Consider the following 25577-nt stretch of genomic DNA (forward strand, 5'->3'; position numbering starts at 1 on the left):
AGACTTCCATGGAACTACTTTAAATGAACAGATTGTGAGCAGAATGCAATGATGGGAAGAGTGCAGGCAGGGAGTAAACAGCTAAAGGACACAAGATTTTGCTGTACCTTGGAGGTATGGAAGTGTTGCAGAACAATAATCTCCAAAGATCTTACTTTTCTTAAGAAAGCATGTTTATTTTCTGATAATCTATACATTATTACTGTCAGTCTATCCAAAAAAAAATAAAAAAAGCAATTTGAGATGCCAAAGCAATTTCCGGGTAGTATCGAAACTTACCACCTCCTTGCAAAAAAAGGGGTGGGAAAATAGCAACATTACCAGGAAGAATTTGAATTTTGCCCATCTGATTGGTAAAGCATAAAGGCATAAAAATGCGAAATAAGGAGGCTGCAGCAGATCTGTGTAGGGACCTCTAGGTGTCTGAGCGTTCGTATTGAGAATAGCAGTTCTGCCATGACAGAGTTCCTTTAAACATAAAGCAACTTTATTTATTCAGGTGTTATAGTGTATATAGTATATTAACAGAATAGAGCGTGAGTGATCAGAAACATCTGTTCACTTCTATAACACTGTCACAATCCAAGCAGATGCAGGGCCAAGGAAAGTTATATTACTAGAACAGTTCATAAAAAACAATAGTAACCCGTGGACACCATAATACAACATATATTGGCCTAAACTTACTTGCACTTTATAAGAATTGTATGTATTATTCAGCAATTAGAACCACAAGAAGCAGTTTTCCTCTGGCCTTGCACTGAAACCGCTTCCTACTCAAAACATACTCAGGAAGTCCGAAGAAAAACAACCTATTGTAGCTTGTAAAATATAGGAACTGATGAAATGGAGCAAAGCCTTCATTTATACACCAAACTGCTAATGGAGCATTTACACCCATATAGACATGTTAACAAGTAAATGATAGCACAGAAAATTAAAGTGTATGGAAAACCCTACATCTTTTCTTCGGTATGTTTGCCATCATGCATCAATAAATACAATTTTCTTTAACAAATCTTTTTTTTTGTGAATCTGCAAAGCTCCATTCCTGGAGACCCAGCCAGTAACAGCACTTCCTGTTGCTGTGACAACACTAAGCCACTGCACCACAATTAGCAACAGCATTACACATTCCTGCAGGGCTCATTCACATGGTGCAGAGACTGGTGTTTTTCTTCAGTTGATAAATGCTAATCATGGCTAGGGCACACCGAAAACATGGCTCCAGGCTATGTTGCAGTGCAGAGATGTAGCACAGAAAGGCACAGCATGTCACCGCGCAGCAGCGCAAGGGATTGCACTGCTGCATAGAAACATGAAGGAACATAGGAACACTTCAAATAAAAGTAAAAAAAAGAAACGGTAGGATGCACTGATGCATGCTTCGCACAGCCTTCTCACCAAGGCTTACGTCCATCAAAAACTGACATCTGTCTGCACGGTAAAATGGAGTGTTTGTGTGCAGGCAGTGTGAATTAGCCCTTAGTTGGTTCACATCAATGCGATAGGCATCCCAAAGGTCATCTGAAGGAGCACACATGGCAGGCCGACAACACTTCTGCCAATTGTGGGGCCGTGGCCTAATGTTGTTAGTCGGCAACTAGAACTGCTGTTACAGGCAGGATCTCCAGGTAAAAAAAAAAAAACTTTACAATTTCCTTCAGCAATTTTTTTGCTAATCTATTGCAAACAGCCACGCATAACAACAAACACAATGAAAAATACATTTAGGGTTTACATTTACTTTAACCACTTAAGCCCCGGAGGATTTGGCTGCTCAAAGACCAGGGGGTATTTTGCGATTCGGCACTGCGTGATTTTAACGGACAATTGCGCGGTCGTGCAACACTGTACCCAAATGAAATTGACGTCCTTTTTTTCCCACAAACAGGGCTTTCTTTTGGTGGTATTTGATAACCTGTGCAATTTTTACTTTTTGCGCTATAAACAAAAAAAGGTGACAATTTTGAAAAAAAAAAACAATATTTTTCAAATTTTTTTATATGAAATTCCCAAAAAAAAAAATTTGTTTTCTGCTACATATGTTTGGTAAAAAAAAAAAAAAAAAAAAAAATCACAATAAGCGTATTTTGATTGGTTTGCGCAAAAATTGCGTTTACTAACTAAGGGAAAGATTGTCATTTTTATTGTTTTTTATGGCGGTGGTCTGCGATTTTTTTTTTTTGCGGGGCTGCAACATTGCGGCGGACAGATCGGACCCTTGACTGACATTTTTGACACTTTTGGGGGTACCAGTGACATTACTACAGTAATCAGTGCTATACATATGACTGTTACTGTAAAAAGGACACTGGCATTGGAAGGGGTTAACTTTATTGGAGATGCAGGGGTTAAATGTGTCCCTAGGGGCGTGCTTCTAACTGTAAAGGGGTGTGGCTTTTCATGTAACCACAGAGACATAAGATCCTACATAGCAGGATCGTATAGTCTCTGCAGTTACACCAGGGAGAATGACAGGCGGCTTTGTTTACATTAGCCGCTTGCCTTTCTCCCTCTGCAGCGGACAATCGCGAGTGACCGACGTACACGCGTGGGGATGTGCAGGAACGAGCGGGGGCGGGAGCGCGCCTCCGGCAGCGCGCGCTCGCCCGCTATTGGCTCGCGGACGAGTGACGTATATATACGCCACTTTGCCCAGGAGGGGCTGACCGCCGCAGTACATGTACTTGCGGCAGTCGGCAAGTGGTTAATATTCATTAAAGTAAACCTAGAAACTTGAAAGAAAAAGTATAAAAGCTAAGGTCGTCATTTTGAATTCCAACCATGGCACTACTTGCACGGAGTTTGCATGTTCTTCCTGTATGGGTTTTCTCCGGTTCCTCCCACACTCCAAAGACATGCTGGTAGGTTCCTGTCTAAATTGGCCCTCGTATGTATGTATGAATGAATGAATTAGGGACCTTAGATTGCAAGTTCCTTGAGGGCAAGGTCTGATGTGACTGTACAATTTCTACAGTATATGTAAAGCACTGCGTAAAAAGACTATGAACTATAAGTGCTGGTTCACATTTGTGCAATCACACATTGCATGTAATTCGGAGCGCACTGCTTTCAGCATACAGTTTGTATTGCTGAATTCGCACCGCAATCTCACTGAACTCACTGGTCTGCAGCAGAATCGGATCGCATGTTGGTTCACACTAGTGCGATCCGATTCTGTGCGAACTTTCAGATCGCACTGCGATATGCGATCTGATCTGGGGGTGTCATTAACTTTGAATTGACTCCCCCAGCGTATCCCATATGGCAGTGTGAACTGCCTGTTGTGCGGATGCGATGCGGGAACACGCTGTATATTCGCAGCGTTCCTGCATCGCATAAATGTGAACCGGCACTAAATTACAGTATCTATAATTAAATAAATTAAAATATGCATACCCAAATTTGATTCATTTACTCTGTATGCTTGTAAACGATTGCATGCCCCTGATGATGTAATTTGTGATGAAACCGGTAGGGCAGACCAGGATACACGCTGCTGAGCATGTGTGAAAGGAATGTCAGCCATCTTTAATGCTGGAATTCCAAGTTGCTGTACCATGTGATATGCGGTGTTACTTCTGGAAGTTTCTTGAAAAAAGGAGCATGACTGCTGGGTCATTCGCAGTTCGCTGGCTCAGAAGCGGGTTGCATTATAGTGACATCATCACTCCACCCTGCCCTCCATTTGCACCTCAAGCCTCGCTTTGGAAACGAGTCCACCCTACAGCCGACCTCCTACTAGCGAAGAGCGACTTACACGATTGGAGCTGGCTAGCAGTGAAACGTCAACTGATGGGAGCTTATCAGAATATCCATATTCCTTACAGAGTGCTTGATTTACTTTTATCCTTGCGAGTTGCCATTTTTATAATTTATTAAATCTTTACGCCTATTCTTAGAGGCGCCTCTTCTTTTTGTTTATACGTAAAGTATTGTGCAAGTGTTTAATGTATACAGCAGAAATATAGTCAAAACCGCAACATGGATGCAGAATTTCCTTGCTTTGGTTGACGTAGCTTAACACCAAAACGGAGCTGTGTAAATGGACCCATAGCATACAATCCATATAAATTACAGATCTGAATGAAGCATATTGTACATCCTCGTGCAATCAGTAAACTCAGAGATACAGTATACAGCTGGAATTATATGAAAATCTGACTCATCCTGTAAAAACAGATGGTCTTTGGAGGTGGAAGGGGCAAGTTCAAGCTCAAATTTTATGGAACAATTTCATTTCCCTTCAGCTGTCTATAGCTCTGCATATACTGTGCGTTTACCTTGCAGTTCCACTGACTATCTGTTTTTTTCATTATATGATCAGTCTTAATTGCCTAGGTTTAACGCCAAACTAAAAAAAAAAAACTGTGAAAACATCACCAAGATGCTAAAAGCTATAAAGGCCCAGTACAGAGCAATCACAGATTCACTTAAAGTATCACCCTCAAGCTGAAGATTAACCCCCTGGCATAGAGTTCCCCTGTGGAAAAACATGCAAAAAGTTGTATTGAACACGGGTTAAAAAGTGTGCATTTTAGGTCAGAATATTACCTTAAATCCCATAACATTACATAGCTTCTAAAACCTGAGAAGCTGTGCAAAAAAAAGTCAGTAGCTGCAAATTTTTATGTTGCACAAGTTTTTTAAAAATTATATTTTCAGTAAAAAAAAATATCTTATAATTATAGCACACACAAAAACAGTAGAATTCAATTTTTGTTTCTCAAAATTGAAAAGACAAGACTGCTCCGAAGTAAATTGATACCAAATATGCCAAGCCTTACAAGTGGGTGTGCTGAAATGTACTACTCATATTTTCACTGATTGCCACTCATGTGGATTGGTCCTTGAAAGTCTTGTCCCTCCCCCAATCTGACTGGACAGTGAAATAAATTGCAGTAGTCTGATGAACTTGGCTCTCTGCAAGTACTGCATCATACCCGATAGGGTTCTTGCCCCGCTTCTCCTTCCCTCAGTTTGAGCTCTGCTGTAAAAGGGACTGCAGGACACCGACACTAGGTCACATTCGGTTACCTAAAAACAGGAGTTAACAAATCTCAGGTCGCCATGGTGACTGGAAATTGTGTCCTGGTGCCTGGGCTTTTATCAGCTGTCCGCATCCACCTCCCACTTGCCAACTATGCTATAGCTGAAAGACAGCTACAGTGTGGTCATCCAGTACTGGGGGGGAGGGGGGGGGGGGGTGTACGCTTGTCCTCCCAGAACCTTGTGTGCCCCCAGGTGCGTTCTGTGGTCGAGGTGAAGGGCCAATTACGGCGGCTAGTTATATTTATCATGTGATCAGCTGTGTCCAATCGCATGTAAACAAATGGCGGTGGTCAGCATTTCCTTTCCTCATCGCTGTCACAGCGTGAGGAAAGGAAAGCCAAGAACTGGCTATCCTGTGACAGGGGACATTTACATCGAAATTCAGGGCAGCCTCATTAGTGCCACATTACCTACATTTAAACAAATGATGTATTCATGAATACAGAGCTGCATTCATTTGTGTATTTTATATCTGCCTGGAGTTCAGCTTTAACAAAAATTAAAGAAATGAGAAGGTAGACTCACAGAAAAAGTATTTCAAATCTTATATCAGAATACTAAGTGTTGCCATGGGGACAGAGACTACCAATTAGTTCAATGCAGTCTGAAAAGCACACCCTGTGTCTCACCACTGACAGCCAGCCTAATGTTGGCTGCAGTTCAAGCCCAGAGTTTCGATAGAGAAGCCGAAACAGAGGTTTGCATCACCACTTAGGCCTTTATAAGTACACGAGCATTTCCAGCTCTCCACACCTCCACCCACGCTATTGTGAATCACAGAGGTAGCAAACACCTGGCCTGCTGTGAATATAGGCCAGCCAGTCACTGGAATGTTATAAAGATGTGATTCCTAGTCCAAAACACTAACATTACATTCCGTTAGTTACTAAACTAGAACTGCACATCACACTGGTGTGGTTTAGACAGCATTATCTTTTACTATGTAGTTCAAGTAGTTTAGGTTAAAAAAAAAAAAAAAAAAAAAAAGGCACCCTGATCTGCAGTATTTATTTTGCCCGATTAGCCCAGTTTTAAACTGATGTGGTGCGGGAAACACAACAACTCCTGTACATTTCCCACACTGCCTAGCAATCACACTGTGTTGAGGCGATCTGCAGGTGTCAAATAAAAGTTAAACCACACCCCAAAAGCAGGTCGCAAAGAACGCAGTGCGTTTGCCTGAACCAGATCGCATTGATGTGAACACCCATGTGATCAGATTCCAGTGCAAACATAAAAAAAGCTGCCCACACCCCTTTCATGCGGATGCGGTACGATTTGAGCCATTGAAAATAAATGGGCGATTTGCACAGGAAAGGATACAGTGTGAACCAGGGCTAAAGCAGTATAAAAATATAAAAAAATAATCATAGCTTTTTTTTTTTAAGCAGTATTACATGTAGAGTATGCCAGCAGCAATCAAATTAGATTAAATAAAATATCCATTAAAGGGATTGTAAAGGTTCGTATTTTTTTTTTTTTTTTTAGAAAAAACATGGCCAACTTCCCTGCTCTGTGAAAAGGTTTTGCACAGAGCAGCCCCGATCCTCTTTTTCTGGGGTGCCCCGGTGGCGCTCCTCTTCATTCGGTGCCCCCACAGAGAGCAGCTTTCCATGGGGTCACCGGGTCCCGTTGCTGCAGCCATTGACACAGACAGCAGAACTCGCACCCATTCCCCCCACCCCTGGCGCCACTTGATTTGATTGACAGCAGTGGGAGCTGTGCTCGTCGCTGGAACGTTAGGGCTCAGGTGAGAATAAAGGGGGGCCTGAGGGAAAGCTGCAACCAAGAAGGTTTTTCACCTTAATGCATAAAGGTGAAAAACCTTGAGACTTGACAACTCCTTTAATTTCACTTCAACATGGTCCCAATCTCATAAGTCGTACATTACATTCCTTTTTTTTTTTTGGTGTTTTAGGTGTGGCAATGTGACTGTAAATTGGTTCTGTAATATAAATCTGTGCGGTGGGTGGTCTCAAAAGTATACATCTTGTTACATCACTGCCGTAATCCAAAGTGAGCGAGGGAGAGAGAAGAAGTATCCGCACATCCAGACTGAGAAGTCTGACAATCCGGCTTCATGCAAATGGAACATTTTGCTAACTCTACTAGACTCCTCTCATCCTGGCAGCAGTTAAGTAAAAAAAAAAAAAAAAAAAAAGGGACACATAGCCTAACATGCAGGGGTGTTTATAGAAAAAAAAAAAAAAAAAAAAAAAAAAAAAAAACACACACACACACACACACACACACACACTTTGGGGCAACTTTCACGGACTTCATATAATTGAAGTCAATGCAAGTCGGCTCCAGGTCGCCCCAAAGTAGTATAGGACCCTTTTTTTTAAGTCGGAGCGACTTGTGTCGCTCATATTAGAACGGGTCCTGTACTACTCAATGGCGAGCAACCGACCGCGACTTGTCAGGCGACAAAGTCGCGCTAGTCTGAATGGACTCTAATACTCCTAGGAGCAGCAGAAAAAACTTCTAGTTGGTATGAGGCCTTCCAGTGCATGTTCAATGCAATGAACAGTCCAAGATAAACAGCACAGCAGCTTACAGGTTCTGACAACACTTGAGGGATAAACCATTTGCATTGTGGTTGTACAGCGTTGTCAGCCTGGAACAGGAAAGTCTGTAAGCAGTGAGACAGCTGGATCACCAGGTAATGAATTCTAATAAAAGGAAGCATATTTAGGAATGCTAAAGCACGCAATTTATTTGAACATTGCTATACAGGAGTTTTATTCTTGCCTGGAGAGACATGTTATACAGTTTTGTTGCCAAATCTGTATCTTATCCACCAACAGTCTCTGATTTTCAGGAACAAGTCCAGACTTTCTACGACTGTCCCTATAATCCTTTGTTGTTTAAAAAACTGTCCATAAATCCAAGTACTGACGACATGGGCCCTATAAAATCCCTATTTTAGATGTCTATTGCAGCCATTCTCAACCAGTGTTCCTTGATCACTTCAATACTGGGCACCTCACCCCCCTCCTGCCTAGGCCAAATTTCAGCTTTCAGTGGTGTCACACTTTGAAGGACAATTGTGCAGCCATGCAAAAAAATCTGTACCCATATGAATGCTTTATCGTTTTTTTGAGTGGCATTTATTCACCACTGGGTTTTAAATTTTTTGCTAAAACAAACAAAAAACACCGAAAGCGCCGGTTCACACTACCGCGACGCTACTTCCCAGGGCGACCTCCGAGATCGCGGTGTGAGCAGCGCGCCGCGACCTCGGAGCGGCCGCCACGGACTTCATAACATTGAAGTCTATGGCGGTCGCCTCCTGGTCGCCCCAAAGAAGCTCCGGACCCTTTTTCTAGGTCGGAGCGACTTGTGTCGCTCCTATTAGAACGAGTCCGCAGCTTCCCTATGGGAGGCGACCTGCGGCGACCTGTGAGGCGACCTTAGTGTGAACGGGGGCAAAATGTTTAAGTAGTGTTTTTTTTTTTACTTGTTTGTAAAATTTTTTTTTTTTTTCAATTTATCTCTTTTTTATTCAGGAATTCACATGGTTATACATAACATTTTCAACATATACATCTTTTTCATAATATATATCATAATATATAACATCTCCATCTGCTGTTTTCCTAAAACATTTTTCTTTCCTCCCCCCCCCCTTCCCTTCCCTCCCCTCCCTCCCACCCAACACAACAGAGAGAAAAAAAAAAAAAAAAAAAAAAAAAAAAAAACAAAAGAACTTATTGTAATAAACAGAGATGGAGGGATACTCTCTTTTGCTATCTCACTTTCCTTCTCATTTTATTTTGTGAAGTATAGTTTCCCTTCTTCAGAGCATATCCAGTGGTTCCACAGTTCCCAAATTTTTCTATGTTTCTCCTGTCTATTTTGTGCCGCTGCAATCAATTCTTCCAATCTCCTGTTATCTTCTATCCTTCGTATCCACTCGGACACTAAGGGAGGTTGTGTTTTTTTCCAGGCCCCTGGAATGCATGCCTTTGCTGCATTTATCAAATGAGGAATTATGGATCTTTCATATTTTTTTGCTGGAATATCCGATAGGTTTAATAGAAGAAAAGACGGATTCTCCTCTAATTCGTGTTCTACAAATTTCTGAACTATATCCTTCACCCCTGTCCAGTAAGTTTTTATTTTAGAGCAGGACCAGAAGATATGGTACAAGGTTCCCACTTCCGTCCCGCATCTCCAACATAGATTAGATTCATTTGGGAACCATCTATGTAATTTCTCGGGCGTGACATACCATCTTGTTACCAACTTATAGTTCGTCTCTTGTGTTCTGGTACATCTAGATGACCCTAGTGCAAACCTTAATATCCTCTGGATCTGCTCCCCTGTAAACCTACAGTTCAAGTCCTCCTCCCACCTCCTTACCCATGGCAAATCCGGTTGTTCCTCCGGGTTTGTCAATAGGCCATATGCAATTGACAGAGTACGTGAGAGATTTCCTGGCTTTACACAAGCTTGCTCGAATCTCGTTAGTGGTCTATCAAAATCCTCTGGTCCCGGTATAGAGTTGTTTGTAAAATTTTATTACAAAACAAAATAATTTGTCTACTGCAATTATGGGCACTGATAAGCTGCAATTATAATCACAATACTTCTGATCAGTGCCCTGATTATTAGTGTACACAACGTCCTGACAGCCTTGCCAGTTATCAGTTCTGCTTTCCTCACAGACACAGCGTGTGAGGAAAAGTACTTTCGATAACCGGCAAGTCAGTTTACATGTAATCAGCTGTGATTGGACACAGCTGATCATATGGTAAAGGGCAGCTGTGATTGGCCCCTTACCCTGATCTGTGATCAACTGTGTCCAAAGGGCAAAGCAGTCACAGAGCAGGGCCGATGTACGCCCCCAGGGGGCAGGGTTCTAGGAGGATGTTCCAGAACTGGACGACCGTGCTGTATCAGCCTTTCGGCTATAGCATGGTAGGCAAGTGGTTAAAGGAGATCTAAAGTCAAAACATACACTTTCATTTTATGCCATCAGCGTTGTAATATCCCCAATTTCCTGCATGCTTTGTGGCATCTTCCTTTGGTTTCGTTTCTATTTTGAAGGACTAAATATCCCATGGTCCCTTGCTGACTTCAAGCAGTGAATCCTGTACTGACTCCGCCTCCTGAAACTCCTCCTCCCAGCACCTCTGCAGTCACTCAGATATGTGCAACACAACCGTGCTTAATCACAGGGCATAATGACTACGGGACACAGAATTCAAGGACGTAAATGTGTGGGGATCTTCACAAATTAATTTTTCCAACTTCCAGATTGTTTTAATACCATAGAAGTGGGCAAGAGATAATGGAAATACAATGTGGAAAGGATTATGTCACTTTGATGCCAATGATCTTTTTAGCTGTCTGTAAGGGGTCATTCCTCCCGTTGACCACCAATGTAAGGGGCTTTTTTCCTCACTGACCCCTGATGAAATCTGTTTTAGCAGGGGCTCCCTGGGAGCCTAAAAATTGATTTCAAGGATTCCTCTAGGGCAGTGATGGCGAATCTTGGTGCCCCAGATGTTTTGGAACTACATTTCCCATGATGCTCATACACTCTGCATCATGGGAAATGTAGTTCCCAAACACCTGGTGTGCCAAGGTTTGCCATCACTGCTCTAAGGTAAAAATTTGAGAAGAGCTGTCCTTCTATAGAATATTCAGTATACCCTGCCACTGGCCGTTGTCCCTCAGACTCACCAGATTCCAATCACTGATCAACTCCTCTGTCCCCAAACACACCTCTAAATATCAAACTCTCTCTTTCCAATTCAATAGTAACCTAACTTGAGGCCTACAGTGCAACAAAGAGGAAATGTAGCACAATTATAGACAGATATTCTAAAATTGACAAGAGTTAGGCTCCATTCACCCTTTAATTTGGAATCGCTGTGATTCCAAATCGCATGGCTATCGCAGCGCAACTATCCTTGAATGGCACTCCAAACGCAATGCGAATCTGTGAAGCTTGTCATCCGAAAAGCAGTAAATAGGCTGGCCAAATGCGATATCCAGAATCGTGTGAAAATCACGCCGTCAAAATGGTGTAGCAGGAACACAATGTTAATGGGGCCTTAGAGTTGTTCACACCAGCTGGCAGAGATTTTGTATGCAGGCTGGTATCCACTGTGTACCAGTAATGAGGGGCTGTGTGACCAACCAAATGTAGTGATCAACCGATATCGTTTTTTTAATGCCAATACTTTGGTCATCGGATATCAGTATCAGCTGATATTTTCGGATATGTAAAAAGTTCTTTACATGGGTCTTCTATTCGGCGGCGGTGAAGGTAGGATGCAGGGGTCTCCCGGTGGGACGGGAGACCCGGGCGAGCCACGGAAAGTGGCGGGAGGGGGGGGGGGCGTCCCCTCCCGCTCCTTGTAAGACAGCGGAGCGGCTTCTCAGCCGCATCAGTTGTCATTACAAGTCAGCCGACCGTCAGCTATGGACACCGGTACCGGGGTGATGCCTCTAGCTGCAAGCATCAGCCCGGTACATGCACTTTCCCTAAATATCGGCAATATCGGTAAACTCAGGGGCCGATATATCAGTGTTGCCGATATATCAGTGTTGCCGATAATCGGTCGATCCCTAGTGACATGTGCTTTGATTTTTTTCCTATTTACTTTTTGAAGTGTCACAAAATAATATTTCATTAAAGTTTAAGCACTGCTGTGCTGCGGATAAATGTCTTAAATTTTTCCTTACAGCATCGCACATCATCGCCATGCAGTGGCATGAATGAGGCACATAGAAAAATAATAGTTTTCTATGGAATCTGCGTTCTTGAGCAGAAAAAACGCAGGTCACCACATACACTAAATGAGCTTTTTTTGCAATTTGCTTTGGAGAAAAAGGTCTAAAAACAGAAATTCTGAGCCAATAAAATGTAGTTTACCTTTTAACTATGTTTAAAAAGTCATGTCCATCGGCTTTATCCTCATCCTCTCACAAAAGTCAAATTGTTTTAGTCCACAGGAGGATAAAAACAACCCAGCGCACAAATATGCTCAGCTCTCTATGCCGGTGTTAAAGCCTTTAGTCTTGTTTTCCACTTCCTATTCTAGCTCTAAAAGGGTTCATGTAATGTCAATGCCCACTGCCTAGAACTATAAAATTAGCAGTTTGCTGGTTAAATTCAGTTGTTGTCTCTAAAAAGATCTTCCAAAGAGCACATCCCCATCCCCAATATAGGATTTACCTGTAACTTGTTGCATAGCTCTCCAACACACGGCATCTCACAAACAGCCACCCAGAAAATGATCTCACCGAAAGGCATGCACTGCTAGACTGAGAGGCACAGCAGGTTATTCATCTGTAATTCAACTTGAATAATGGGATTTGCAAGCTCCACCCACAGAGGATTCTCTCAATGGGAGGCTTATGACCCCGTAGTACCCTTTAAAATTACATAATGCCAGGCTGGAGCTACAAATTGCATTTTTGCAAAACCGCTTATTTTAATCCCACCGCAGAGCTTTGCAGAGGCAAAGATGAGGCATCAAATGGCAGACGGTTATTATGTATAATATGACAGTGTAATTAGCTTTCAATTTGATGAAAAAAAATGTGTATGTTTGAAAAAAAGGGTTAGAACCTCTACCAAATTTTTTTTTGCTGTTTATGTCATGAGATAAATCGCCTTCTGTGTTGTATTGGTGATCACAGCCATGGAGATAGAAAGTGATGGCTAATCCACAGTTTTAAATAAAAATGTGTCATGCTATTTATATTATTTATATTTATTATTAGAGATTTGGATGGACTTAATCCATGTTGGTGTCAGCAGCTTCTCAATGGGAAATTTAATTTAGATTTTGGCCACTCACTAAAACTAGAGGAAAGGCGGTTTAACCTTAAAGTACGTAGGGGGTTCTTCACTGTCAGAGCAGTAAGGATGTGGAATTCTCTTCCGCAAACCGTCGTATCAGCAGGGAGCATTGATAGTTTCAAAAACTATTAGATGGGCACCTTAACTACTTGCCTTCTGTGCACTTAAAACACCCTTCCCATTCAGGCCAATTTTCAGCTTTCAGCGCTGTCACACTTTGAATGACAATTGCGCGGTCATGCTACACTGTACCCATATAAAATTTTTATCATTTTTTTTCACACTAATAGAGCTTTCTTTTGGTGGCATTTAATCATCTCTGGGTTTTTTATTTTTTACAAAAAAAAAGAAAAAAGACAGAAAATTTTGAAAAAAAAAAAAAGTTTTTCTTATTTTTTGCGAGTAAATTTTGAAAATAAATACATTTTTCTCCTTCACTGATGTGCGCTGATGAGGCGGCACTGATGGGCACCGATAGGCTGCACTGATGGGCACTGATGAGGTGGCACTTATGGGCACTGCTGCGGTGGCACTTACGGGCACTGATGAGGTGGCACTGATGAGGAGGTACTAATATGCCGCACTGATGAGCACTGATAGGCGTCACTGATGAGCACTGATAGGCGTCACTGCTGGGCACTGAGAGGTGGCACTGACGGGCACTGACGGGCAGCACTGATGGGCACTGGCGGGCGGCACTGATGGGCACTGGCGGGCGGCACTGATGAGGACTGATGGGCGGCACTGATGAGCACTGATGGGCGGCAACATCAGTGCCCACACTCAGTGCCCATAGTGCTGCCAGTCAGTGCTCATCAGTGCCTAGATGAGCAGGCACTGACTGGCAGCACTATGGGCACTGATTGTGTGCACTGATGGGGGGCACTGAAGGTGTGTTTGGTGTACCTCTAGTAATCAGGACACTGGTGATCGGTGCCCTGATTACTTTTTTCTGTGTCCCCGGCGCTGTGCAGCTCTCCCTCCTTCCTCACACGCAGGCTCTGTGTGAGGAAGGAGCGCCGGCGATGAGAGATGATCTCATATGTTTACATATGAGATCATCTCTCATTGGACGGCTTGATCACGTGGTGAATGGCCGCTGTGATTGGCCATTCACCACGATCTGTGATCGGCCGTGTCCAAGGGACACAGATTCTCCCCGCTGCGCGCTCGCGGGAGCGCGCGGGGGCGTGTCACTGGGAGGCCGTTTAAAAACGGCCTCCCGAAAATTCGAGTCCGCGCTGCAGCCGTATATAGGCTGTAGCGCGGATGGGGGGGAGGTTAAAGACCACAACATACAGGGGTATACAATGTACGGTTAACAGCAAACACACACACACATCGTAGGTTGAACTGGATGGACTGATGTCTTTTTTCAACCTCACTAAACTATGTAACTATGTAATTTTGATGAGAAATTTGTGCTTCAACACAAAACACTGGTGATATAAACCCAAAATTAGGCCCCGTTCACACCTGAGCATTAGGAATGGAAGCCTAAATTGCACAATTCCAGAATCGCAGCAAAATGTAGGATTTTTATTTCTCAATGGCCCCCCAAAACGCGGTGCGGTTTTGCCATGGATCTCATGGGACAAAATGCACAACAATCAGCAAAAAACACAATGCCAAACGCGCCTGGCTCGGTGCCAAAATTTGGTACACGAGATGCTTTGGCTCGTTTTTGAGTGGAGCCCATTCAAATAAATGGTGCCGCTCCAAAACAAGCATAAAAAGCTCAAAAGAAACACAGCGCAGCAGATGTCACTGCAGTACGCTTAGGTGTGAACGGGGCCTTAGGGATTAAACAAGAACAGGAGACATCTCTATATGTGGACACTTCATCTACCTGCTTAGGTGAGGATTTCACCTTCATCTAACTTCCAGTTGCGTCTCAGGGCTGGGCACATTAGGGTGATACCAAAGGCTACTTTTTGTTTGTTAAAATAACAAAAAAGTTTTATACTTATCTGTTCTTTGCAACAATACTGCCCCTCACCTCCTATTTGGCAGTCCCGTCGGCTCTGTTTGCTTCTCCCTCCTCCAGGTGCCCCCTTAGCAAGCTGTAGGCATGTGCTCCCGAGTCGGGCGGTGTGTGTCCAGAGACAGCGCCGGTAAGCCACACCCCAGCTCCCTCCTGACTGGAGTTTTACTGGCAGCAGGCTCAATGTCTCCTGTGAGAACAGGGAGTGAGAGGAGCGGTGCTGCAGTGGCGAGAGCAGCCAGGTAAGGCTCCATTCACATATGGAAGTTTCTGATTGCGGGCAGAATCGCCACGATTCTGCCCGCGATTCCAAACCATTGCAAGTCGCGGGACACACCGGATTGATTCTCGTGACTTGCAATGGCACCCCCAGGAACTTCTTTTGGGTGCCAGGCGCCCCACGATTCTGTTTGCGTGATTTTACAGTGATTTTACAGAGATTGGTCGGGCGACAATCACGGCAATATCGCGCCGCGTTTGGAGTGCCATTACAAGCCACGGGAATCCTCCTTCTGCCCGCAACCTGAAACGACCTATATGTGAATGGAGCCTAAGTGTTAACAACGGGGTTGGGTGGAACACTTAGCGGGGCATTTTTTAGCAAAGCAGCTCGAGCTCAGTGAGGTTGGATGGAGAGTGTTTGTGAACAGCAGTTTTCAGTTCTTTCCACAGATTCTCGATTGGATTCAGGTCTGGACTTTGACTTGGCCATTCTAACACCTGGATAGGTTTATTTGTGAACCATTCCATTGTAGATTTATTTATGTTATTTAGGTTTTGGATCATTGTCTTGTTGGAATACAAATCTCCGTCCCAGTCTCAGGTCTTTTGCAGACTCCCATCAGGTTTTCTTCCAGAATGGTCCTGTATTTGGCTCCATCCATCTTCCCATCAATTTTAACCATATTCCCTGTCCCTGCTGAAGAAAAGCAGACCCAAACCATGATGCTGCCACCACCATGTTTGACAGTAGGGATGGTGTGTTCAGGGTGATGAGCTGTGTTGCTTTTACGCCAAACATAATGTTTTGCATTGTTGCCAAAAAGTTTGATTTTGGTTTCATCTGACCAGAGCACCTTCTTCCACATGTTTGGTGTGTCTCCCAGGTGGCTTGTGGCAAACTTTAAACTACACTTTTTATGGATATCTTTAAGAAATGGCTTTCTTCTTGCCACTTTTCCATAAAGGCCAGATTTGTGCAGTATACGACTGATTGTTGTCCTATGGACAGAGTCTCCCACCTCAGCTGTAGATCTCTGCAGTTCATCCAGAGTGATCTTTGGCCTCTTGGCTGCATCTCTGATCAGTCTTATCCTTGTATGAGCTGAAAGTTTAGAGGGACGGCCAGGTCTTCGTAGATTTGCAGTGGTCTGATACTCCTTTCATTTCCAATATTAATCGCTTGCACAGTGCTCCTTGGGATGTTTAAAGCTTGGGAAATTTTTGTATCCAAATCCGGCTTTAAACTTCTCCACAACAGTATCTCGGAACTGCCTGGTGTGTTCCTTGTTCTTCATAATGCTCTCTGCGCTTTAAACGGACCTCTGAGACTATCACAGCGCAGGTGCATTCATGGGGAGACTTGATTACACACAGGTGGATTCCAATTTTTCAGTTTTTTATTTGTTAACAAAGTTTGAAATAGCCAATAAATTTTGTTCCACTTCATGATTGTGTCCCACTTGTTGATTCTTCACAAAAAATTACAGTTTTATATCTTTATGTTTGAAGCCTGAAATGTGGCAAAAGGTCGCAAAGTTCAAGGGGGCCGAATACTTTCGCAAGGCACTGTATTTCCATTGAGTAAGGATGCCTTTGATGAAAACTTACCTCAAGGTTATACCATGCTTGTTACTCCTGTAGGGGTACTTTGATCTGGTGAGTGCGGCATATACTGAGAGGGGAGCACATTTGTATCCTCACCTGCACACGTCACCTCCTGGACCCTCACCATACTTTTTGGACTTTGGGACTTTTGTGGACTATTAATTTGAGTGCACATAACCACTTTTGCACTGATTAACTCTGTATTTAGTCATCATTTTTTGTCAAGTTTACTGTTGTATACGTCTTTTATCACGTCAATCACCTATATGCTTGTATTAGGGTGATTCTTCACACAGTCACCTTTTCTTCATTATGTATGTATGTATGTATGTATGTATGTATGTATGTATGTATGTATGTATGTATGTATGTATGTATATATTACATTGTTCTCTGGATTAATTTATACTAACCAGCACTTTGGTATACTAATCCCCCCCCTTTCCATTTGGGGTTCACTTTATTTATTGCATTTATGTTGCGCTTTGTCACTATGTCACTGTTATAGTGCTTTCACACTTGTTGGTAACTCATAGCTACTATAGAAGTTTTGTGATTAATTTATTTCTATAGTATTATTTGTTACATTGTGACCCCTCTTTTTTTTTTTTTTTTTTTGCTTTGGGCATCACTATATCTCATCTCACACTGCACTTTGGCACTATGTCACTTTAGTTTGTCACAATATGTATTGTTATGTGATATTTACTGTGCTATTTGATTTTTGCATATTTGACACCCACACCAACTATACTTACAAATATTTAGGCAGTGCCAATTACCTTCCCCTTCCGTATTTTAAAATAAGGAAGGTTTTGGCAAAAGTAGGCATATTCAAACCAGGAATCCGTACCGTGCCCAAGCAATATTTACCCAGAAAGCCCAGATCCGCTAACGTGCCAACTCTGTATAGTGCTCGGGGTTTCTTTGCCCTGACTCACTTGAGGGGGTGGGCTGGAGCATTTGGACTCAGGCACGTTATGCATCTGTGTGATCAGTACCCATGCCGGAGCATAGAACTCCCACAGATGACCGAGCGTTCCCTGAACATGAAATCAGGGGTCACTGCGGTCTGGCTGGCGGAGGTGATGACATTAGCTTGCTCAGGACCAAGCCCAGGCCAGCAGGGGAATGGGGAATCAGGTTTAGAACAAGGCAATGATGCATAAAGTGACTATGCCCTTAAGAGTCAGTTTAAGGGCCCCTTCACCTTTGTCTGCTGCACTGCGATACCATACATGCATTAACATGCATTGCCATAAGACTCATTCAACAATGCAGTGAACGTCCCTTTAGAACAGAAACAAAACTGAAACCCACAGAAGATAAATACTATTTAGCGTGAATACTTCCTGATTTTTTTTTTTTTTAAGTGTACACATTATTATATTGTTGTAGGACTTTACCTTTCTATTGACAAGCTGAAGTCTTTTAAATTACTGAGCAGTTGCTTAAAGTGATATCAAACTCTGAAATAGTGTTAAACAATTTTAGCAGCCGATTTAAAAAAATGACTTCCTGTAGTACGCAGCCTATTATCCTTGCCTTTGTTCTACTTTACAGCCAATCTCTAGGAAAAGTATAAATCCTTTCTTGCTAAGGGGATGCCCTGTACTGCAAGGGTTAAATGCTCAATTAAGTCTAGGTGACGGGAAAAGCAGATTTGCTTACCTAAGGATAATAGTATAAAGCTATCAGCGCAATAATTATAAAAAAAAAAAAAAAAAAAAATTATAAAAAAAACTTGTGCAAAAATAAAATTAGTGCAAAAATAATTAGTGACACACTGTATAGAAGATGTCAAAACAAACTGACAATATCCGGCTGCACACACCAATTGTGTTCCCACTCCACAAAGTAATAATATAAAACCAAGAAAGTGCTGCACCAGACCATAAATAAGTGCAAAATAAACCTCAAATCAGATCAGAGTATATAACTCAAATCATTACATGAAAGCGCTAAAAAAAAAAATCAAAGTCCATGTGAAGAGTGATGCTGAAGTCCCAATAAATCAATCACCTCTGTGAGCGTGCTCCAATCCACTACCACATAATTAAAGCCTCTCACCTTCATTTCTGACCCAGGAATCACCCAGGGTCAAATGCAGCTGTCCCCCTCAGGGGTTAATAGATGGTTAGCAGGATCTCAACAATCACCCGCACACAAATAACCAGGTAGGAAGAGAAGGATAAAGAAATATAATGCTCTCCGCTGGACTGATGTTAAATATTTTAATAAGGCAAATAGACTTACAAACAAGAGCACTCGATAGTGCATGTAAACAGTGATTTCCGTAATGATTCAGAGAGGATAGGACGTCTGCAGATAGGCTCCGCCCCCTGTACGCGTTACGTCGGCACGTGAGGCGATGACTTCTTCAGTAGGGGTCTTCCCCGTTCTGGTCCTTCACACCGAGGGACCGCATATTTGCATGAATTGCTGCCAAAACACCTTGCCGAGCTTGCGCTCCTGGCACAGTTACCGTAACCTAATCAAGAGCTCCCGATCGTTCTTTGTGATCGGGAGTTTACAGATCACGTGACCGCCGTGACAGCCAATCAGGTGATTTAAAGCCCAGCACCACCTCCCGGTGTCATAAACTTCTAAAAAGCCTGGGAGGAGCCATGCCAAGATTAAAAAAAAAAAAAAAAAAGCCAAGATTTTAACCCCTTTTCACGTGAGCTGAAAGGCTGATCGGTGGACCGGATTGGAAGCTCCATGCAGGTCTATTGGCAGACAGACTGGGTCCTTTTCCATTTTTTTTTTTCAGACCTAAACATGATGGATTGGGGTGAACCCAATGTAAACAGACAAATATCTGGCACAAAAGATCCAACAAAATTCTGCCACAGTCCACTGTCAAAATGTGTACAAAAAAACTGACCAGGCATGGATGTCACAAAAAGGACATTTGTCCCATTCTGCTCCCAGATCCCTGAGCCCTCCCATTGGAAAGGACCCTTCTACTACTTTGTTTCTGCATGTAATAACAAAAACAACTGTAGTAAGCCATGTCCTGGAAATCAGAGGGCTGTGGCCTTTGAACAGAGAACTCTTTTCAAGATCAAGTACTCAAAAATAAAAGAAATGCTGCTAAGAAATGTGAAAACAGCCCAAGAATGATTTTATGATGCAACCTTAGCCATTCCCTGCAGCTAAATATTAACCCGGCGGTGACATAAGAAAATTCTTTTGAAGATTCATATTGCTCTACGTGTCATAAGTGGCCTCTTAATACAGTGTTTGGAGACATTTATGTTCTATAGAAAAGGTTAGAAATCAGTTACTAGATTAGACAGACATGTAAGGGATTGCAATGAAACCCAGACAGCTTTTATTTTTAATTCTGCTGATATACCTCTCCCCAGTGCCATGGCATGCACAATATCCATGACCTAATCCACAAGGAGTTTCAGTAATGTGTAACCCAACTCTGATGATGATACCTAAGAATTTAGAAGGCATAGCGGAGAGCGGCACTGAAGTGCAAGCAGCTTGAAGAAAAGTGTCAAGCATCCTGCAGAGAGTACTTAACGCCTCGGCAACTTAACACGCTTGCCAATGGCCTTGTCACACACCTGGACAACTTAGGAATTCTTACTAAAATTCTATTGTTGTCTAATCTGATCTTGTGCCACAAATCTATAATTATGAATGCTGTACACATTCCTGTATAAAATTTAACTGCGCATATAAAACACAAATCAAAGACATCTTTCACAATGACATATATGCCTTTATAAGACACCTGTGTCAAAGAATGATCCGTTTAACTGCCTTTGGAAAAAATAGAGGGTGCGGCGGTTTGCAGTTTGTTTAATCACATTTAACTGGAGGTGCATGTCGCATGTCATAGATCCTTCTAGGCGGCTGGCAGCAATGGACACCTGTGCATACATGTTGGAGTGCAATGCAAGTACTTGGCCACATACAGCCCAAATCTGAGACTTAAAACTAAGTCCACACCTATGCAGGCTGCGCTTGATGCATTTTCTGTTTTTTTTTACACTTTTTGATGCGTTTTGCTTTTGGGTGGTGTCAGCTGTCATGCAGGGGAAACATCAAAAAAAGCAAACACTGTTTCTGATGCATTTTTGCTGCGTTTCTATCAAAGCAAAACTTTATACATAACAACTTGATAAAAAAATAACGTTCTTTAGCAAGAAACACACATTCCAAAACAGTAATAATGCTACAAAAATCATTGCATGCTGCAAATTGTCTCCAGGTTGCTCCGGTTTCTTCTTGCTGGAGCCTCGCTAAAGCCCAAAGCACTAGCAGTAAATCGAAGTAAAACTAAACCCATTGATTTAGGCCCTTTCACACTTGTGCGACCTAAAAGTCGCGTGATTTTGCAGCGATTTTACCACAGTTGTTTTGCTGCAGTTTTGACTGGACTTGAAGCCATGCCTATGTTTATGGACCTCAAAACGCATCAAAGTCGCATCAAAGTAGTGCAGGAACTACTTTTGAAGTCATTGCAACTTAAAGTCGCACAGATATGAACGATACTCATTGGAAATCATGGAGTACGACTTGTCATGTGACCTTGCTGTCCAAAATTGCACAACTATAAAAAGGGGCCTAAACGGTTTAAAAAAGTTACAATCCTGGAATGCTGGGATTGCTAAACTTTCACACAACCAAACTGTCAAACCATCAAATTGCCAGTGTCATAACTGATCACACGTGCAGAACAATGGCAGTTGCAGATCAAACAGAAGCAGCTTCCTTGGCTGTATAGGATAGGAGGGTTTAATTCTGCTTTAAGGCTGTCAGCAGATCGGCCTCTACAAATTCGGCAGTGCCTAAAAAATGAAGAGCAACTGAGCATGTGCAGAGCAGGGTGAGACAGCATTACTGGTTTTTAAACACTATAGACGCTTATTTTTAATGTTTTAAACCGCTATACCTGCAAAAAGGGTCAGCCTGAAGTGATCTATCAGGACTTCATTTTCTGTCTAAAGTTCCACTTTAAAGTCTATGGAACCAAAAAGGCAACATGCTGTGCGTAAAAAGGTGCCTGATGCTTTTCAAAAAGAAAAAAATGTACCGGTTGAAAACGCACAGATGTGAATGTGACCCATAACAAAATCATATTTATTGGTCTGTACTGTGCTTCTCCAAAGCACATAGGTGTGAAGCAGGCCTTAATGCACAAGAACTTGATCTGCAATGTATAAAGAAATTCCAGATAATTTCTCCTACAATAAGCCCCCGTTCACATAGAGGCGACCTGGTCGCCTCACAGGTCGCCTCCCATAGGGAAGCTGCGGACCCGTTCTAATAGGAGCGACACAAGTCGCTCCGACTTAGAAAAAGGGTCCGAAGCTTCTTTGGGGCGACCAGGAGGCGACCGCCATAGACTTCAATGTTATGAAGTCCGTGGCGGCCGCTCCGAGGTCGCGGCGCGCTGCTCGCACCGCGATCTCGGAGGTCACCACCCGAAGTCGGATCGCCCCTATGTGAACGGGGGCTTAAAGCTGAACTGCAGGAATGTGAAAAACAACCTTTTGTTTTGCTACCCCTCCCCTGCACTGGACAGGCTAAATAATCATTTAGTCTAGGCAAAGGAATCTTCAAACTACGGCCCTCCAGCTGTTGTGGAACTACATGTCCCACGAGGCATTGTAAAACTCTGACATTCACAGACATGGCTAGGCATGATGGGAATTGTAGTTCCTGAACAACTGGAGGGCCAAAGTTTGAAGACCCCTCGTCTAGGGGAAGCTGAACAAGAATTATTACCTGACCCCTCACTCCGATACCCTGCACTTCTTCCTGAAGCTCTAGTCTGTGGGCGGAGCCAATGCACCATCATGTGCAGCGAATTACTATTACCCTGTATTGTACATAAAGAGGCAAGCATACAACCACAGCCCAAAGATCCTGAGATCGTTCACACAAATAAAAGGCAGGGTGCTGGAGCCAGGAGTGAGGCCAGTACTTCTTATCTGTGTACCCCTAGATTAAAAAGCACTTGCCAACCAGCGATTTACCAGTATGTCGCTGGATCGGAAGGGTGATATCTTGGTCATCACTGCAGCAAGGATTGTTTTTTTTTTGTTTCTCTTCAATGTAAAAGGCTATTGAGCCACTGGATTATTTTTTACAGTCAGGGGAAGGGGGTCACCGCCTCCACCTTTAAATAGGCTCCCCTGTGGGTTCAGGGAGCCTGGTAAGGTTGGGACTGGCAGCATCCGGTTCCTGAGGCAAAGCGGGAGGAACTGATGTTGATCCTTCCAATGTGCGACATTAGAAACCAGAAGCAAAGAGGATTTCATCACAACTGGCTTTGGTATCATGTAAACAAGCCGTTTCCGGCTTAAATAGCAAACCGATCTCTGTTTAATCAGATGCTTATGAGGGCAGAGGAGAGATCTGGGGTCTAACAGGCCCCATCTCTATAAAGAGGACCTGTCACGGCCCATGCTATCACAAGGGATGTTATTCATGCCTTCTAAAACAAAAAAGGATAAGAATAAAATAAAAAATAAAAAAAAACCACACACACACACACACACACACACACACACACACACACACACGTAAAGATGCAGTGTAACTAATAAAATAAAAAAAATTTTAAAAGCGTCTTATCCGCCAGTGCTCACATGCAAAGGCGAATGCATATGTAGGTCACGCACACAAATGTAAAATGGGGTTCTAACCACACGTGAGGTATTGCCACGAACGCTATAGCAAAAGTAATAATTGTAGCACCAGACCTGTTTAACTAACCACTTAAAGACCAAGCCTTTTCTGCCACTTGTTTACAAGTTTAAATTGGTATTTTTACTAGAAAATTACTTACAACCCCTAAACATTGTTTTTTTTTTTTTGTTTTTTAAGCAGAGACCCTAGGGAATAAAATGGTGATTGTTGCAAATTTTTTATGGTATTTGCGCAGTGGTTTTTCAAATGCAATTTTTTTTGGAAAAAAAAAAACACACAATATATACCTCAATTGTTTTGTAAAATATAAAAGTGGATGTTATTCTGAGTAAATAGATACCCAACATGTCACACTTTAAAACTGCGCATGCTCGTGGAATGGTGACAAACTATGGTACTTAAAATTCTCCATAGTCAAAGCTTTAAAGATTTTTACAGGTTATCTGTTTCGAGTTACAGAGAAGGTCTAAAGCCCCGTACACACGTACCGATCGTCGGCGAACGATCGGCCGTCTTTTGTCCAGGGCTGTCGGTGTCTGTTGAAAAGTGCAAAAGACAGCACAAGAATTTTGTCCGCCGACTACAGCCAACTGCAGAAGTGATGTCATGTAATGGTTAACTTTCCCTGTGTTTTTCCTTTTCTGAGCATGCCCAGTCTTGCAAATCTGCGGTCTGTCGGCCGAAATCTGTACTGACTGGCGAACAATCGTCCGTTCTGGTGTCGGCATACAAAAATTTTAATGCTTGCATGACAGATTCTTTTCGGCCGAATGTGCGCTGTCGGCTGTCGGAGGCATCATACTAACAAGCCTACAATTGGCAGATCGGTCGTCGGCCGAAGCTTTTCGGCCGACGATCGGTACGTGTGTACGGGGCTTTATGCTGGAATTATTGCTCTTGCTCTAATGTTCATGGCGATACCTCACATGTGGTGCAAATACAGTTTACACATGCGTACACAACTTGCGTATGTGTTCACTTCTGCGCGCAAGCACGGATTCAATTATTTTTTGTTTTTTGTTTTTTTTTTTACACCGTCCCTTTTTTTTTTTCTGATCACTTCATTCCTATTACAAGGAATGTAAACATCCCTTTTAATAGAAAAAAGAGCGACAGGTCCTCTTTAGGGTGACCCCAAATCTCTCATTTACCTTTAAAAGCATCTATTTACTAGGCGTAACATCTTTTATATTTTACCAAATAATTGGGTATTATATTGTGTTTTGGTGCATTAAAATTTACCAAAGTGTATTTTTTTCCAAAAAGAATTGTTTGAAAACACCGCTGTGCAAATACCGTGTGATAAACAAAAAATTGCAACATCCACCATTTCATTCTATAGGGTTTAAAAAAATATGTTCGAGGGGTTCTAACTAATTTTCTAGCATAAAAATGTAAAATTCTTACATGCAAGAAGCGTCATGATTGGTCGGGGGTTAGAGGAGAATTGAATCCTTGCGAAAAGGGGGGGGGGGGGCACTTCTAGGTTTGTTTTTGTCATATAAAAAGTGTTCTAAATAAATTAAACACAGGAGGCTAGTGTGGATATAAACAAACACTACTGACAAAATATTCACAAATATGGTCACTAATATAAGCTTCTGAGCTACCAGAGTCTCTACCTTTTCTCATTGGAAAGAAAAAAGTGAAGTATAAAAAGGAGTTCAGTGCTGCCTGGAATACCCCTAGAATTCCTTAATCCAGTTATTTCACATTCTCTGAAGGTAGAATCATAAAAACTCAGCACAAGCCTGTATAGTCCAGCTGTGCTGAGAAGCTTTATTCATTCTGTGCACATAATGGAAATTTCAGCCCTGTGACTCTGGGTCAATGAGGAATTTAAGGAAAATAAACAGGCAGAACTCCATTCATAACTAAATATAGCAACATACCATACGGCTTCAATCAAACGCCTATAAAGGCCTGTAAAATGACTGCAGTTAAAGTCATTTAAAGGACGATGAACATTTTGTTAGAATATAAATGGTATATATAAGCAATTGTGTTGCCAAAATATAGGATTTAATATGGGATAAAAAAAAAAAAAATTCAAAATGTGTCAAACAACTCCACAGACAACCTCACATATAAAAAGGACTCTTGCAAACACAGTAAGCATAGCTGTTTTTTTTTTTTTTTTTTTTTTCTAAGCTGGTAAAATGTGGTAGTAATAAAATATTAAAGTGGTTGTAAAACTGTATGTGTGCT

General features: G+C 42.4%; 1 protein-coding gene across 2 annotated transcripts in view; it reads right to left on the reverse strand.

Moving 5' to 3' along the window:
* The window catches only part of CTTNBP2NL (CTTNBP2 N-terminal like), a 145702-nt gene that overhangs the window by 90667 nt on the left and 29458 nt on the right, over positions 1-25577 (reverse strand). The window contains exon 1 of one of the 2 annotated variants that reach the window (XM_082247186.1): positions 12251-12332. The exons of the other annotated variant lie outside the window; for it this stretch is intronic. Coding sequence (XP_082103312.1) covers positions 12251-12328 — 78 coding nt within the window. The 5' untranslated portion in view covers positions 12329-12332. Of the gene's footprint in view, positions 1-12250; positions 12333-25577 lie in introns of those variants that run through there. 2 annotated transcript variants of the gene reach the window in all.

Source organism: Pelophylax lessonae (assembly GCF_965119305.1).
Source record: "Pelophylax lessonae genome assembly, chromosome: 2".
Taxonomy (NCBI): domain Eukaryota; kingdom Metazoa; phylum Chordata; class Amphibia; order Anura; family Ranidae; genus Pelophylax; species Pelophylax lessonae.